We start from the raw sequence: 14,081 nt of genomic DNA on the forward strand, positions 1-14,081 counted from the left end.
AAAAATCGCAGCAGGGAGGAGATGAGCTGACTTTGTGGGACCATGTTTTAACCTCTAAGCACTAATTACATTTTCACTAAGGAACTTGATGACACGGGCACAATGAACACCTGCATTAACTCTTCTTCACCAGCAGGAGGTAGTAAAGTCAAGGCTATCTCCTCACTTTAGAGCTGTGCCTCTTCCAATTTAAATGAGAACGTTCACAAACTGTAAGAGATGAGAATACTTTACTATGCCCAGTCTTTTCATTATAGTAAGTGTTTAATATAGTGACAGTTTTTCTTTGGAAGTCACCGGGTCACACAATACCCACACAGTATTATTTGCATCATATTAAAATTTTATTTCTTTGGTATTATTCTTTTCACACTTGTTACATATAAACATATTTAACAATGGTGTTACTTTGGCAAAAAAAACCAAAACTCTGCTATACACTTGCTGAAACTTGTTATTCCATTTCTCAGCAGCAGTGTGGTGAACGGGTGAGTTGGGACGTGAGACGATGTTGCAACTGGATGCAGAAGCCTGTGTAGGCGTGTATTTGTTTTTCAAGTCACTCTTGTAAACCACATCCCTGAGCACCGAGACAGCACTGGCACACTTGTGTTAGTATGGAGGCACTTTTCTGATTTTGATTATTGCCATTCAGGCACTGCAGTTACTTTAAGAAGACACAAACACGAAATTTGTACTTGACCAAACATCTGACTGGTCTGCAGCCTCTCTACTGAATACCTACAGAGGCCGTAGAAGACTCCAACAGTTATGTAACATCTGTGCTGTACATTATTACATTCGTACACCAACAAGGTGTTTGACAAAAGTGCATATTTACAGAGTGCTAAAAAGGAGCAGGAAGAAGTAGAATCTTTGCAGAGCATCACAGACAAGCTTAAAAGGCTAAACACATTGGCAGATAAAACAATGACTGCTTACATATTTGATAAAGGACATGATGTAATACAGTACTTTTGGCCAGTGACGTACCAGTGTGGAGACATTTACAGCAACTCTACCTTAACATACAGCTTCATCATAAGGATGCTACAAGAAAATATCCACATATTCTTAATTTTTCTAAGGTGGTCAATGATAGTCTTTATTTTCTGAAAGCTAAATATGTAACATTTTAATTATCCTTCCCTTCCTTCTCAGTTGGTCATATTCTAATACGCTATCTATTTTCACTGTGTCTGAATCCTTCACTACATATTGTTATACAAGTCAAATGTCAGCTGATTAAATGTATGACAGATATAAGAATGCATACAACAATTGCAACAATTTGTGCCTTGCCACTTCCATAGCTTCCACCTGGTCAGAGGACATTTTACATAGCGTATGAAAAGCAGACGGGACTTCAGTCCAAAGTAGCAAATTTTAATTTGAAAGACGTTTTTTTATGTTTTGACATGAAGTCTTCATCGGGAATTTTGATATTATAAAAAAACATTGCAAATTGCATCTTTTGACAACAGAAGTTTATCCAGTTTCCGCACACACAAGAAAAGTTTTATTATAGTATTCAGGGAACCATCACAACTTATACTCTTTCCTTTGGAGAGTGCATAAGGATCCACTATGTTGAGATTGTCTGTCAGTGTACCTACAGCGGTCACATCTCAAAGTGACGGTAGATGCTCTCCACATATCCCAGCACCCTTTGCCAATCAGGACCTCCTGCTCTTAGCATCTCCTCTACCGTCTATGGAGCAAAGATATCAAATATGTTTATGAGCTCAAAATCAACCTTGCATCCGTCATAAAAAAGTCAGCTTAGCTTTATTGTAAAATGATTTGTTTGAATAATAAAAGACACCAAGGACCTACCAGGGTTTGTGCAATCCCATTAGTCTCTCCTGTTTTGAATGCCAGACTGAGATTCTCCCTCTACAAAGAACAGAACAAATCGATGTTGAAGTTGAACACCATAAATCACTTGGTCCTATATGTTTACAAGCGGCGGGGAACAGTTCCTACCTTGTTGTCTGGAGTGAGAGTGGTGTAAGGGATGTGTGAGGGGAGGTAGGTGTGGTACACGGCACAGAAGGCCAGACCGTCGGCCCAGCTGCTGCTGAAGTTGGTGATGTCGATATTCTGCAGGGAGGGAAAGGACAGAAAAGATTACAGTAACACAAGAGAACCAATGGGTTAAGATGCAACAGTCATACTGACATTTGTACATTTTGCACCAATCTTTTTCACTTTAACCAATCAGAAAACCTGTAATCTAAATCATGTCCAGGATCACCTTGTAGCCTTGTGTTCGGCTCTGACACCAACGGAGCAGCGAGTTTCTCTTTGAGCCGCCATGGCGACGCAGCAGTAAGTTGAAACAATCCTGGGACCTAACAACAACAAGATGCAAGGCTTAGGATGTCTCGGTTTGAACACTGCAGGAGTTGTTGTCAGTCAGTTGGGTGTCATAAAAAAAAATCTTGTCACATAGTGGACTCTGTTATTGACAGGAAAACCTAATTAACACATTGATTCCAAGTAAGAGAGGTGTTTTGGACCCAATATCGAGCTTTATGAGTTCGCCAGACAAATGTACTAGGGTTGAAACGACTAATTACATTTAATTAGATTTACACAGGATGTAGCAGTCGGGCTGGTCCCTTGGACAAAATGGTTTGTCAGTGTGAGTGTATGTGTGTGGACTCACTTGGTGGGTGGCAGCTCAGTGAGGGTAGAGTTATACTTGTTTAGAGACTCCTCACGTTTTCCTGTGAAGACAAGCAACCGTAATTCATTGCCCCAAAGCATGCTGGGATTATGAACACTCCAAGCAGCAGTGGAAGGAGGGAGGTTTAGCTACACCACCCTTACATATATTTCTACATGTTTAAAGAAGCATTCATTGTTTTTTGGCCACTTGGTGGCAGCAGAACAAGCAGTAGGATAAGCATTCACTTGGATTGGAATGAATGCATTCGTTCCTCTAAAACATTTGTAAAGCCGATTTATTGAATATCTTAAATCCTGCGTTGTTAACATGTTTACTTGCTAGCATGTTTCATCTTCATGAACTTGGTTGGCACATTGCTACACGTTGTATTATTCGTGCGCTTCCTCATGCACATGTCCAATACAAAAGCTAATTTATGAGGTAAACCCTCATTGGTCATTTTTTTATTGGAAGATAGCTTCCCACAGTGTGAGAATAAACAATATCTCCGTTACATTGCACTTAGTTGTTAAGGAAGAGGAAAACAGGCCTCTCTTTGCATACCTTAAAGTTGTGCCAGCGTACTTTGATGTCAAAATGCTAGTCTGCTAGGAAATATGCGTACAGGTTGGCATGTCTGCAATAATAATGGGGACCCATTTGTGAAAAGCATTGTTCAATAGCGATGCTAGTGGTCAAAAACTACACAGGGTACTTTAAACTAGGGTAAAACTGGTTACATGAAAAAACTACTAGGCCTCAAACCCAAGCATACTGTGACACATTGTACTCAAGCATTTTGTACACACATATACACAAACACACCTGTGTCAGTGCTCAACCGGCTGTCCTGCCAATCCAAACCTCTTCGGCCTCTCAGTTGCCCAGAGTTCTTTAAAACAGACAAGATTCAGTCAAATTCAGTCAAAATCACTACCTGGCCAACAACCAAACTCTAATGAAGAACCCCTCTCAAGATAAAGTATCTCACCTTGTTTGTAGGGCCGATAGTTGAGGCAGTGTGGGGTTGGGAGGTTCCATTCTGCATGGTGGGGGAGCCTGAGGAGGCAGGTAATCTGGACAGGCTTCTGTAACATTACATTACATAGTAAGATAAACAAACCAACTCTTTTTAGTGGCATTTTTTTATTAGACAGGTGTTCCACAATGCTCCAGCTGTATCTAAAGCTGTTCAAACTGCCCTCAAGTGGCCCCAAAAAGGCCTGTGGGTTGAGCAGTTGTGCAACACAGTCAAAAGAAACAACTCTAACAGTCCTGACCAAATTTGGTGATTGTTATTCATTTGCCACTGCTATGTCAGAGACAAAAAATGTGGAAGGTCTTTGGCTTTGGTTTGAAATATCTTCCTGTCAGAACACATTTAAGTGCCACCTACACAAGATGATGCTGTAGTGTTTTCCTCTGTATTCCCAAAAAAGGTCAAACAGTTTCACTCACCTTGACCTCTCTGTGGTTACCGTCCTTCGCGTCTCGCTGGACCGCACCTCCTCTCCGATCCTATCCTTATTGGTCACGTTTTTCAGGTACCGCTTGGTCACAGCTTTACAGTCCGTTCTGGCCTCCTCGCTTGCGACGTTCTTCGTTGATTCGTTCTGACTCCTACTTTCCGTCCCTTCTTGCCCCGGCCTGTACAGCCCCCTCTCCCTGCCCCTCTCGGTCCCTTCTTTGCTGCTTTCAGAGCTGTTGGTTGCTTCTTCATTGGGCCTCTCTGGTTCCTGACTTGAAGCCTGGGTGAGAGTGGCCAGTTTTTGCCTGCTCTGCTTTAGCTCCCCTCTCAGGGTCACCAGTTGCATATCGGCCTCTTTCTGTCTCTGCTGGGAGGCAGCCAGCTCCCGCTCGACATCCTTGTGCGCCGTTCGGAGCGCAGTCAGCTCCTCTTCTGCCTCGGCTCTCAGACGGTCTGCCACTGACACTGCCACCTGGAGGTCAGCCTGGAACTGCAGCCATTCCCCACGCTCCGTCTAAAGGCGAAAAAATAGAAGTGTTTATAGGAGGAATACTGTTCTTCCAACTGATTGATGATGCTTTCTTTGAACACGGACTGATACTTGTGGTTAAAAAAAAACATCTCATGAACGTCCAGAAGCAGAAATAGTTTCTTATTTAAATTTAATTCTGGGACCAGATCAGTTAAACAGGCCATTCATTCTGCTACACAACTGTTGGCAAATATTATTCTTCTTCAAATCGTTTTTCTACAATAACTAAATACAAAGCATTCAAAATGAGTAAACTGCCATTTTAAACCCAAACTGTAATGACTGCCAGAACAAACAAAGCTGAACCCTCAGCCGACAACGACTATAATCAAATGAACAATCAAATATCCATTTGGCCCTCATTTGGAGACTTGGTTGAACTGAACTGTGCAACAAGCTTCAGCAAGCAGAGAGAAACGGAGCTGGCAAGTCTATTCTAATGAGGCATAACTGAATTGTGATCCAAATGGTTTCGTTCATGTCATCTGAAAAAAAACAAAAAGATTATGTTCTCAGGTTTTAGAAAAAAAGTTTGGACAAAGATTTTAAGCAACATTTTTGGAGTGTGTTTTTTAAAAAGTTAATAGCAGAATGGTCAGATGAAAACCTTAAGGCCATTTCACACCGGGGGCTTGATGAATAAAACATGTTAAATTGAGTTCCTTATCCAGTTATGCAATTTATATGTTTAGGGCTTTTATTTTGAGAGTTAAGAGAGAAAGGAGTGGATCTGGAATGTGCTGCCTTTGTCACGGATGAAAAGAATAATAAAGTTAGCTGTCTTGGTGTAGGCTATGGGGCCTCTGTTGTTGTACAGTAGAGTGTACGTGTCGCGTATGTCCATTCCACACAATGTAATTGGCTGATGCCTTTGAAAGCGGTGTGAATGCTCAGAAAAATAAACATTGTTCCGGGAAAAATATATTCTGCAGCGTAAAATTTGCCTTCTGTGTTAACTACTCATGACAAAAACATTAGTTTGGAAAATATATATTGCCATACGAGTTAATCGCACCAAAAAACGAAAGCCCTTGGTGTGTGAAGGCCATTACTCTAACAGAGGTTCAGTTTTCAGTTTTCATTCTTAAGGAGTATTATTGCCTCGGACGTGCACAAACACTCCCCCAGACACCAAAAGACGCTCTCAGAACTAAGGAAGCCAGATGGTAAAAGATACCATGACATTAAAAGAAACGTTAAGCAACCATCACCATAAAAAAAGAGGGAGGGAATGAGAAAGAAGGAAAAGCAAAGAGGAAAGACAATAAAAGTGGTTGAAATCACGCACAGATTTAATACTGTTAAGACTGTGGAGAAATGTGAGGGAGGGCTGAGAAACGAAGCGGTTGGGAACGTTGGTAATTAGATGAAGAATGGATGGAGATGTGGAGGAGGAGGAGGCCATATCTGAGCCAAGTCTGACCAGTGACTCAAGACCACAGCTGGACTAGATTACACTGCACACACACACACACACACAAATATCCTATTCCCATTTTCTCTCCCACACATACACCTCCTCTACTCTCTTACCACCAAACCACACTGTTACGTTTTCTCACACACATCAACGCGTTCAGGGGCAAGCTGGAGCACATTCTCCCTGGCAACATGTGTCAAATGAATACTAGCATTGTGGTCTATGTTTGGAGAAGTTTCTATATTAAGTAATACACCCATTTGGACCTGAAGGATCTTGTCTTCACAGAGACTTTGTTATCTGGACACGACTCCAACTGGAGCATGTCTGTTTAAGGAAACAGGAAGGAGTGCTCCTCAGGTTCACACTGAGATAAGGGTGTGGATTGTCAGTCTTAGGAGACAAAAACACACTCGTACTCCCTCGAGAGATGACCCAGTGCCCCACTGCAAGACCAGATGTGGTATCCAGCACACACACACAGCACAGCACACTTGGAGATTGTGTCAAGTGTGTAAGTGTATGTGAGTGTGAGTGTGAGTGTGAGTGTGAGTGTGTGTGTTCCAACCATCTGTCCCTACTTCACCTCCACACCCAGTCGTTCTGATACATACTTGGGGAAACATCCCAGCTCTGTAATGGCTCCTCTCTCCAGCTTTTCAACAGCCTGTGGTGTGCTTTCAAAAAAGCAGTTGAATACGCCGTTACAGCCATTAAGGGACATTTCATTTCCACAAAACGGGCAAATTCCCCCCGACTGGCACATGAAAATAACCTGGTAGCGTCTACAAGCTGCAGATCTAAATGTTCACAGACATCAAAGAAAAAGGCTCCCAAGTCACCACCATTAACTCGGCGCTGCAAATTCAACACAGCATGCGCACAAGCCCCGCTCCTCCCAAACACACCAAGTCTTCATTCTACATGTGAACAGCCTCCGTGGCCTCCAGATACGGGGCCTTTTGGAGTTGCTGGAGCAGCCTAGCGAGGAGGAAAAGACAGCATAGGGAACCTGGAGATCTTCCTTTGGAAATCTCCGGCAGCGCTCACCTGGAACTGATTCCAAAGCAGCGCTTTGTGGTCGACTAAATCTCCAGGAGGGAGGGAACACAACTTTGACCAGCTACCTCACACACACACACACACCTCACACACACACACACACACACACACACACACACACACACACACACACACACACACACACACACACACACACACACACACACACACACACACACACACACACACACACACACACACACACACACACACACACACACACACACACACACACAAGAATGAGTGTTTTCATTTTTGTTGGTTAAGACAATTGAAGACTGGCGGGGCGCATAAGTACAGACAGATGGTACATCGCATAATACCCTTCGTAGTTCGATGCACATTGGGTAATCATGTGTTTTCAGAATTCAGTTTAACTACAGTACATCAGGAATACATTATGACTGTGGAAAGACAGAGGAAGATAGGAGCATTTGGGAACTCAGGGATGAAGACAGATGAAGAAACGTGGAGGAGAGGCGTAGCCGACAGAATGGGACTGGAAGAAAAATGGCTACTCAAATTACACAAAAGAAAAGGTCAAAAAACAAGGACGTCAGAGCTAAAAGCGAAAAAAGGCTTAAGCAACTTGGGGTCAGATGAAAAGATGGATGGAAGGGAAAGAACAGACTTAAGAGGTCAGGAAGCGAGATAGAGGAGGGCTGGGGGAGAAGACAAGAGAGCGGAAGGAAGGGGTGAGATAGAGAGGAGAGTTTGCAGCAAACGTTGGAGGGTAATTGTTTTGGGTTCTTGTGCTCAGGGAGGAGCGGTCAGTTCTAAGAAACAGACAGAATGAGGGAATGAAGAAAACGGCGTAGAGGGAAGGAGGAGGGAGGCTTCTCCGTACAAAGCTTTAAAAAAAAAAATCCATCGCACCAGCCAAGACTTTCAATGCATCTGTACGCGCCTGTGAGCCTTCTGTCTCACGTGGAACACACGCACACACACACGCACACGCACACACACAGCCGGTCAGTCACTGCACCCCCCCCCCCCCCCCATCCCATCTCGCCACACAGCACAAAACAAAACAAGTTTTGTCTCCTGAACAGCCGAATGTGAACCCCCTCCTCCGCACTGCACTCCCCTTCTCCGGCTCGCCACAAAAAAAGAAAAAAGGCCTCCCAGGACAGCAGAGCAGACCGAGAGGGTTCATAAAGTTGAGCTTTGCAGGCTTATATCGCCCTACCGAGGGCCCATGTAAACACAGTGTTGGATTGCCCCCCCCCCCGATTTCTAATTCACGGCTACCTCTCAGTGGCATACCACATTCTCTCTGAGGTTCAGCTGGCCAGTGGAAGGCTGATATTACCAGGTCCCTTACAGGGATGTGGGAAAGTGGAGGACAGAGGAAGGGAAAAACAGGAGGGAGCAGGGATTGAATATCAAGTAGAGAAAGACGTGACTAGGAAGTGTGGAGTAGAAGAGTACATGATTGTCATGTGTGTCAGATTGGCACTTGATTGCAGTATCATGATTTCAAAAATTCATAAAAGTAGAAGTAGTAAAAGTGAGGACAGTCACAGGGGGGAGAAAGGAGGAGAAAAGAGATGTGGATTGACAGAGGCGTACTGTAAGGTCATATTCCAGCTGTTGTAATCTGTGGCAGCTATAGAGGAAGCCGGGAGCCTCTGGCTACAATCCTCATAAGGGAGGGTCGAGAAATGGGAACGAACGACGCACAGGAAATTACAGCAGCATATCACCATCCTCATAAGAGCATGGAACGCCCCAGCAATGGGACTGAAGAATGCTTGCAGAGTTTGTACTTTTATTATTATGGTTTCTTCATCATCAGGTTTGGGTTTAGAACCTAATAGTTGGGTCAATCCTAAATAGTGGCAACATTGTAATTAACAATGAAACAAACAGGTGTCCGGGTAACATTCAAGATTCATGTTCTCCTTTCAAAAAGGTAGCCAAAGCCAATTATGCAACTATCTAGGATCAACTCTACAAGTATGAGCTACAACAAAAACTTTGACAGATGATGATCTCAAAGGTTTGCCTCTTGTGGGCCTCTCAGGAGAAGCAGAGGACAGGAAGAGCTTCATTAGCAAAGCTGCGGGGCCCAGTGCGAGGCCTTTTGTGATAGAGGGGGATGGAGGGTGACAGGGCGTGTTTTGGTGTTATCTCCTGGATGAAAGGTCGCAAGCGCTACTCTGACTTGTGTATAATTGGAGTTTCTTACTTCCTGTTTACATGGCTATACTTATCCACTGTAGTGTGTTGGCAAAAAGGCATGTTCTTCTAGTACTACTACTAAAAAACTAGTACTAAAGATAGGAAAAGGTGGGAAATGCAAGACAAACTTTGAAATGAAAACTAAAGAACTTTTTAAGACCGAAGTACTTTCTCTGTCAAAGTGGTACCTAACTGACTGAGCAAAGCCCCACTCCTCTTAATTACCATTACTATGTCTGTCAAATTACCACTCTCGAAAATCATACACATTTTTTAAATAATGGGTACTTCGCGTCAGACAGTGGTAGACAAAGGCTTCTCATTTATAGGCGGGGGCCAGCGTTTTGCTGGTTGAAATGGTCATTTCAAGCTAGCTAATTAAACTTATGTGAGTTCCAATAGTTTGGTAAAATCTTAGTCATGAGCTAACTTTTAGTGTTTTCAGCTGACATGTTTTCCATTGAGAACCCTACAAAACGCGCCTTAAATAAGCACTTGATGGCTACATACATGATAGTAGTATTGGTAGTAAGCTAACTAGCAGGACATGCTAATCTTTGTAGCTTCTGTCAGAGCAGAGAAACACATTGTTCAATCCATGCCATATACTTTTACTCTTGTATTTTTGGTTTGGAATGGCAGTATTTCCCATGGGACTTTGTGAGACTATGGTGGGTGGACCGGGGACCCTCTTGGGGGGTCCGGTGGCATAATACAGGTCCATGTACACCGCTTCAACGCAGAAACACCAAAACCTATACAAGCATACCGGGCCTACTTACAATTGCCAATTGGGTTCAGGGGAGGGGGTATTTAGCGATTGGTATTTATAGCGTAGCATGATCATATTTAAAAAATAAACTTTCTAGGGCAACTCACCTGTAAAGTACTCTTCAAACTTTTCACTTCTGTCAGTAGATGCTTCAGTATCTCTGAGGAAAGGATACAGAAATGTCAGAAGACATCCCATGCATATCAACTACAACATAAAAAAAAATGTCAAGGAAATGGATTTTCCCTTCTCAACGCAGGTAAATGTCAAGCCCACAATAATAATAATGAGGAGTTTTAATGCTCAAACTAAAATTCTGCAGTCCTGAATATTATTGATCTTCAGAATATAAAGTATATAGTATTATATCTCACCCGCTGTGTTGGTGGCCCCATCCTGACTGGCAGTGTTGCCCAGTGTTGACCTACACTCCTCCAGCAGCTTCTCCAGCTCCTCACCCTGACCGTCCCCAGCTTCATGAGCCGGCAGTAAAGACTGACTCAGACCACTGTCCCTTTCCCTCCAGTGTGGCCCAGAAGAGCTGCCTGCCACAGGTGAGGCACACAGAGAAGAGGGGCTCTTTGTGGGGCTCTTTGTGGGGCTCTTTGTGGGGCTGATGGCCACAATCTTCCCCTGGGAGGCCTGAGGTCGAGGGGTGGAAGTAGGATGACCCACATTCCTCCCCAGAGCAGCTTGTCCTTTACCCACAGTACTCCCTGACTTGTTGTGCAGTGGGCTAACTCCAGGGCCAAAGGTGAAGCTATTTGAACCGACTGGTGGAGGAGGCCTCCATTCAGGAGCGGCACTGGAAGTGGTAGGGTTGGTGCTGGACTGTGCTTTCTTCCCACTGGATGCGAGGACTGGGACTGGAGGTGGCGATGAAACGGGTGCTGCAGGGGAAGGTTGAGGGGAAGTAGGGTGATGGAGTTGGGGGAAACTGGGCCCGGAAGCAGGCCCATCGCTCTGTGGAGAAGCAGGAGGAGTGTGGAAACTCTCCCCAACACCAGCTAGAGAAAAAGAAAAAACAAGAGAAAGAAACAAGAAAAGCAAATACAATTTAAAACCCCTTTTTCAAGATATACATATATTAGGGCTTTAATGGTTTGTTAGTTGTGCCTAACTGTCACCATACAGACGGGGACAAGGAAAAAGCAACTCGTATTTTGTAAATACAAGAGCAGAAGGATTGTATCTGTCTTTGAAAGAAAAAACAGTATCCTTATGCATTTGTTTTTTTCCCCCCATTGTACCGAACTTCAAAAAGCCGGACACGAACTGAACTGTGACTTCTGTTTACCCCTAACATATAAAGCTTATAATCTGCTGTGAATAACAATTTGTCAGATATCATTTTTCCACAAAAAGTGCCATTACCTCATTTAAAATGACACCTGCTCTTTTCTCCCTAATTGAAAAATCCATAGTGTATAGATATGTGCATTTTTCTGATTTGGGAAGTTTAACTCTTAAACACAAGATGTCCTGTGCTTCACTGATCTGATGTCCATTCTGCATACTGGACTGCATTTGGCTCCCAAAATCTTGCTGGTCTTAAACTAAGATTTACGATGAGCACAGAGAAACTTTCCTTTTTCAGCAGATGACTGTAAAAAAACAGCCTTCTAGTGTCAAAACTCTGCACATACATCATTCTGCACAGTGAAGGTCAAACATCCAAGTGAAGTAACACGGCTTTAAAGTTATGAATAATAAATAAACAACAAAACGGATTAAAATAACTGACTGAGAAACTGCATCATGGATAGACTGTTGGAAAAAAAAACAACAGCTTAGTGGTCACTAGTCAGGCATGTTGACACTGAAAGCACCATTAAGAGAGGTGACCAGACCAGCAAACATCCAGGCCAAGCGCCTGAGGATGGATGCCTGAATACAGACATTCCTCTTGGGCTGCTCATCAACAATGTTGTGTGTGACATTCATTCTTCAAATTCAGGAACAGACACAAATACACAGAGGACAAATGTTTGCAAATACATTTCCAAACTTGCAATAACACAAGTGATTTTTACTTTTTTGGCTCAGCGCTTCTCGGCCATAACAGCATGCCAGTAATAATAATCTTAAAAGCTATGGGAACCACTGGGCATTGTGTATCCTTCTTTTCTCTCCTCCTATTCCTTGTTTAGACAAAAGCATCACTGCTAGTAAAATGAAGTGTTTTTCCTTTTTCGTATTTGCAAAGTAACGCAAAACCTGCTGTAAAGCCAAATTAGTGGGAAGATTGTCTAATAACTTTCTTATGCCACCTCTGCTTTTGGTTCCTACAACCATGCTCACGGGTGGCAGATTGACTGAATGGAGTGTGCGTGTGTCCATTGAGGCCTGTGTGAGTCGATGTGTGTGTGTGTGTGTGTGTGTGTGAGTGTGTGTGTGTCAGATAGCGTCAGGCTTCCTATGATTAATCCGCTGCCCTTGTGCTCAGCCGGGGAATTCTGCCGATTCATCACAGCTGGCCCCGAACGAATCACATAGGCACGCCAGGAGAATGACCACTCACTGTGCAACACACAGGAGGGCTGCCAAGATTCCTGCTGCCGCTCAACACACACACACACACACACACACACACTCACACACCCTTTTCCGCTTGCTTCTCCTTTTGTTGCCTTCTACATCCTGATCACCCCTTATCCGACCCTCTTTTATACAGTCCCCTCACTCTTCCTCTATTTCTTCCTGAACAATCCTCCTTCTACTATATGTTTCAGTGCAATGAGGTGTGCTGGCTTCAAGCTTGAAAAATTCAAAACATGAGGCCAACACACACACACACACACACACACACACACACACACACACACACACACACACACACACACACACACACACACACACACACACACACACACACACACACACACACACACACACACACACACGCACACACACACGCACACACGTCTGTATGTACTGCCAAACATTTGAAATCCATTTAAGCATGCAGAGACAGACCAAAGGATAGTCAAGGGAAGTGGTTTAACCAGAGCTAGTTTAAAAATAAAAGAAAGCATTGCAGACTCATTAGTGTGTGTGTGTGTGTGTGTGTGTGTGTGTGTGTGTGTGTGTGTGTGTGTGTGTGTGTGTGTGTGTGAGAATGTGTGTGTTGACCTACCTGTGGGTCCATGGCCGTCCTTGCTGGAAAAGTTACCCATACTGCAGTAATGGGGTTTGGGCCACTGACGGGGCCCTGCAGGTGCTTGTTGCTTTTTCACTCAGCTCAGACCAAAGTGACCTACACACACACACACACACACACACACACACACACACACACACACACACACACACACACACACACACACACACACACACACACACACACACACACAGAGATGATTAAGTCATGTATTTTTCAGAATGCACTGTTATCCAGCTGAGAAACAGTGCAGTGACCTCAGCTCTGTACTGAATAAACCTTTATTCCCTTTACAGGGGACTCAACATGTGACACACGGAGCGAGAACGTTAATACAGCTGATGAATACATCCCGCGCCATATGAACACAACACAACTACTCAAAGTTTGCTCAACAAAAATGTGATTAAAAACCATAAAAAAAAAAACAACAACACATGAAAGCGTGTTGAGAGGAGTCACTTAAAAGTATCGCCCACTGCGTTACAACCGATACTTTTGATACAAAGAGCAATACAAAGAGCAATACAAACCCTCCAAAGCGGACAAAAACTAAGTAACTCCTGTCTGTTGGCAGTTTGTTGGCAGTTTGTTGGACTCTTCTTCTCTCCGCGCTGCTCAACCGAGCGCCCTGCCCGGTGTGTCCCCACGGAGGAGAGACGGGACGGCGGACAAACGGAACTGCATTTCCTCAGAGCACTGTTTGATCCCTGCGACTAGACTCTATGGTAAAGAGACATCGATGGCCGAAGGAGCCGATATATCCGCTGCATCATGTGTCCACTGGAGGGCAGCGTCAGACCGGGCTG

General features: G+C 43.9%; 1 protein-coding gene across 1 annotated transcript; it reads right to left on the reverse strand.

The window, feature by feature from the left end:
* Positions 1 to 334: 334 nt before the first annotated feature.
* On the reverse strand, positions 335 to 14,016 carry si:ch211-195o20.7 (cytospin-A). Its single transcript, XM_054614050.1, has 12 exons — positions 13,806 to 14,016; positions 13,249 to 13,368; positions 10,487 to 11,119; positions 10,220 to 10,272; positions 4,133 to 4,656; positions 3,666 to 3,762; positions 3,500 to 3,566; positions 2,672 to 2,732; positions 2,258 to 2,354; positions 1,987 to 2,103; positions 1,837 to 1,896; positions 335 to 1,711 (listed from the first exon to the last, which is right to left on the reverse strand). Exons 2-12 carry the CDS (start codon positions 13,286 to 13,288, stop codon positions 1,622 to 1,624), a joined length of 1,839 nt encoding a protein of 612 aa, XP_054470025.1. The 5' UTR covers positions 13,289 to 13,368; positions 13,806 to 14,016; the 3' UTR covers positions 335 to 1,621.
* Positions 14,017 to 14,081: the final 65 nt, after the last annotated feature.

This window comes from Anoplopoma fimbria, chromosome 15 (genome assembly GCF_027596085.1).
Source record: "Anoplopoma fimbria isolate UVic2021 breed Golden Eagle Sablefish chromosome 15, Afim_UVic_2022, whole genome shotgun sequence".
In the NCBI taxonomy this organism is placed as follows: Eukaryota; Metazoa; Chordata; class Actinopteri; order Perciformes; family Anoplopomatidae; genus Anoplopoma; species Anoplopoma fimbria.

Coding starts and splice junctions, on each gene's coding strand:
- si:ch211-195o20.7 (XM_054614050.1), bottom strand. CDS start 13,288: ATGGGTAACTTTTCCAGCAAGGACGGCCATGGACCCACAG. Junction 2,733..3,499: donor CCGGTTGAGCACTGACACAG/GTGTGTTTGTGT, acceptor TTGTCTTCACAG/GAAAACGTGAGGAGTCTCTA. Junction 2,355..2,671: donor ACTGAGCTGCCACCCACCAA/GTGAGTCCACAC, acceptor TGTTGTTGTTAG/GTCCCAGGATTGTTTCAACT.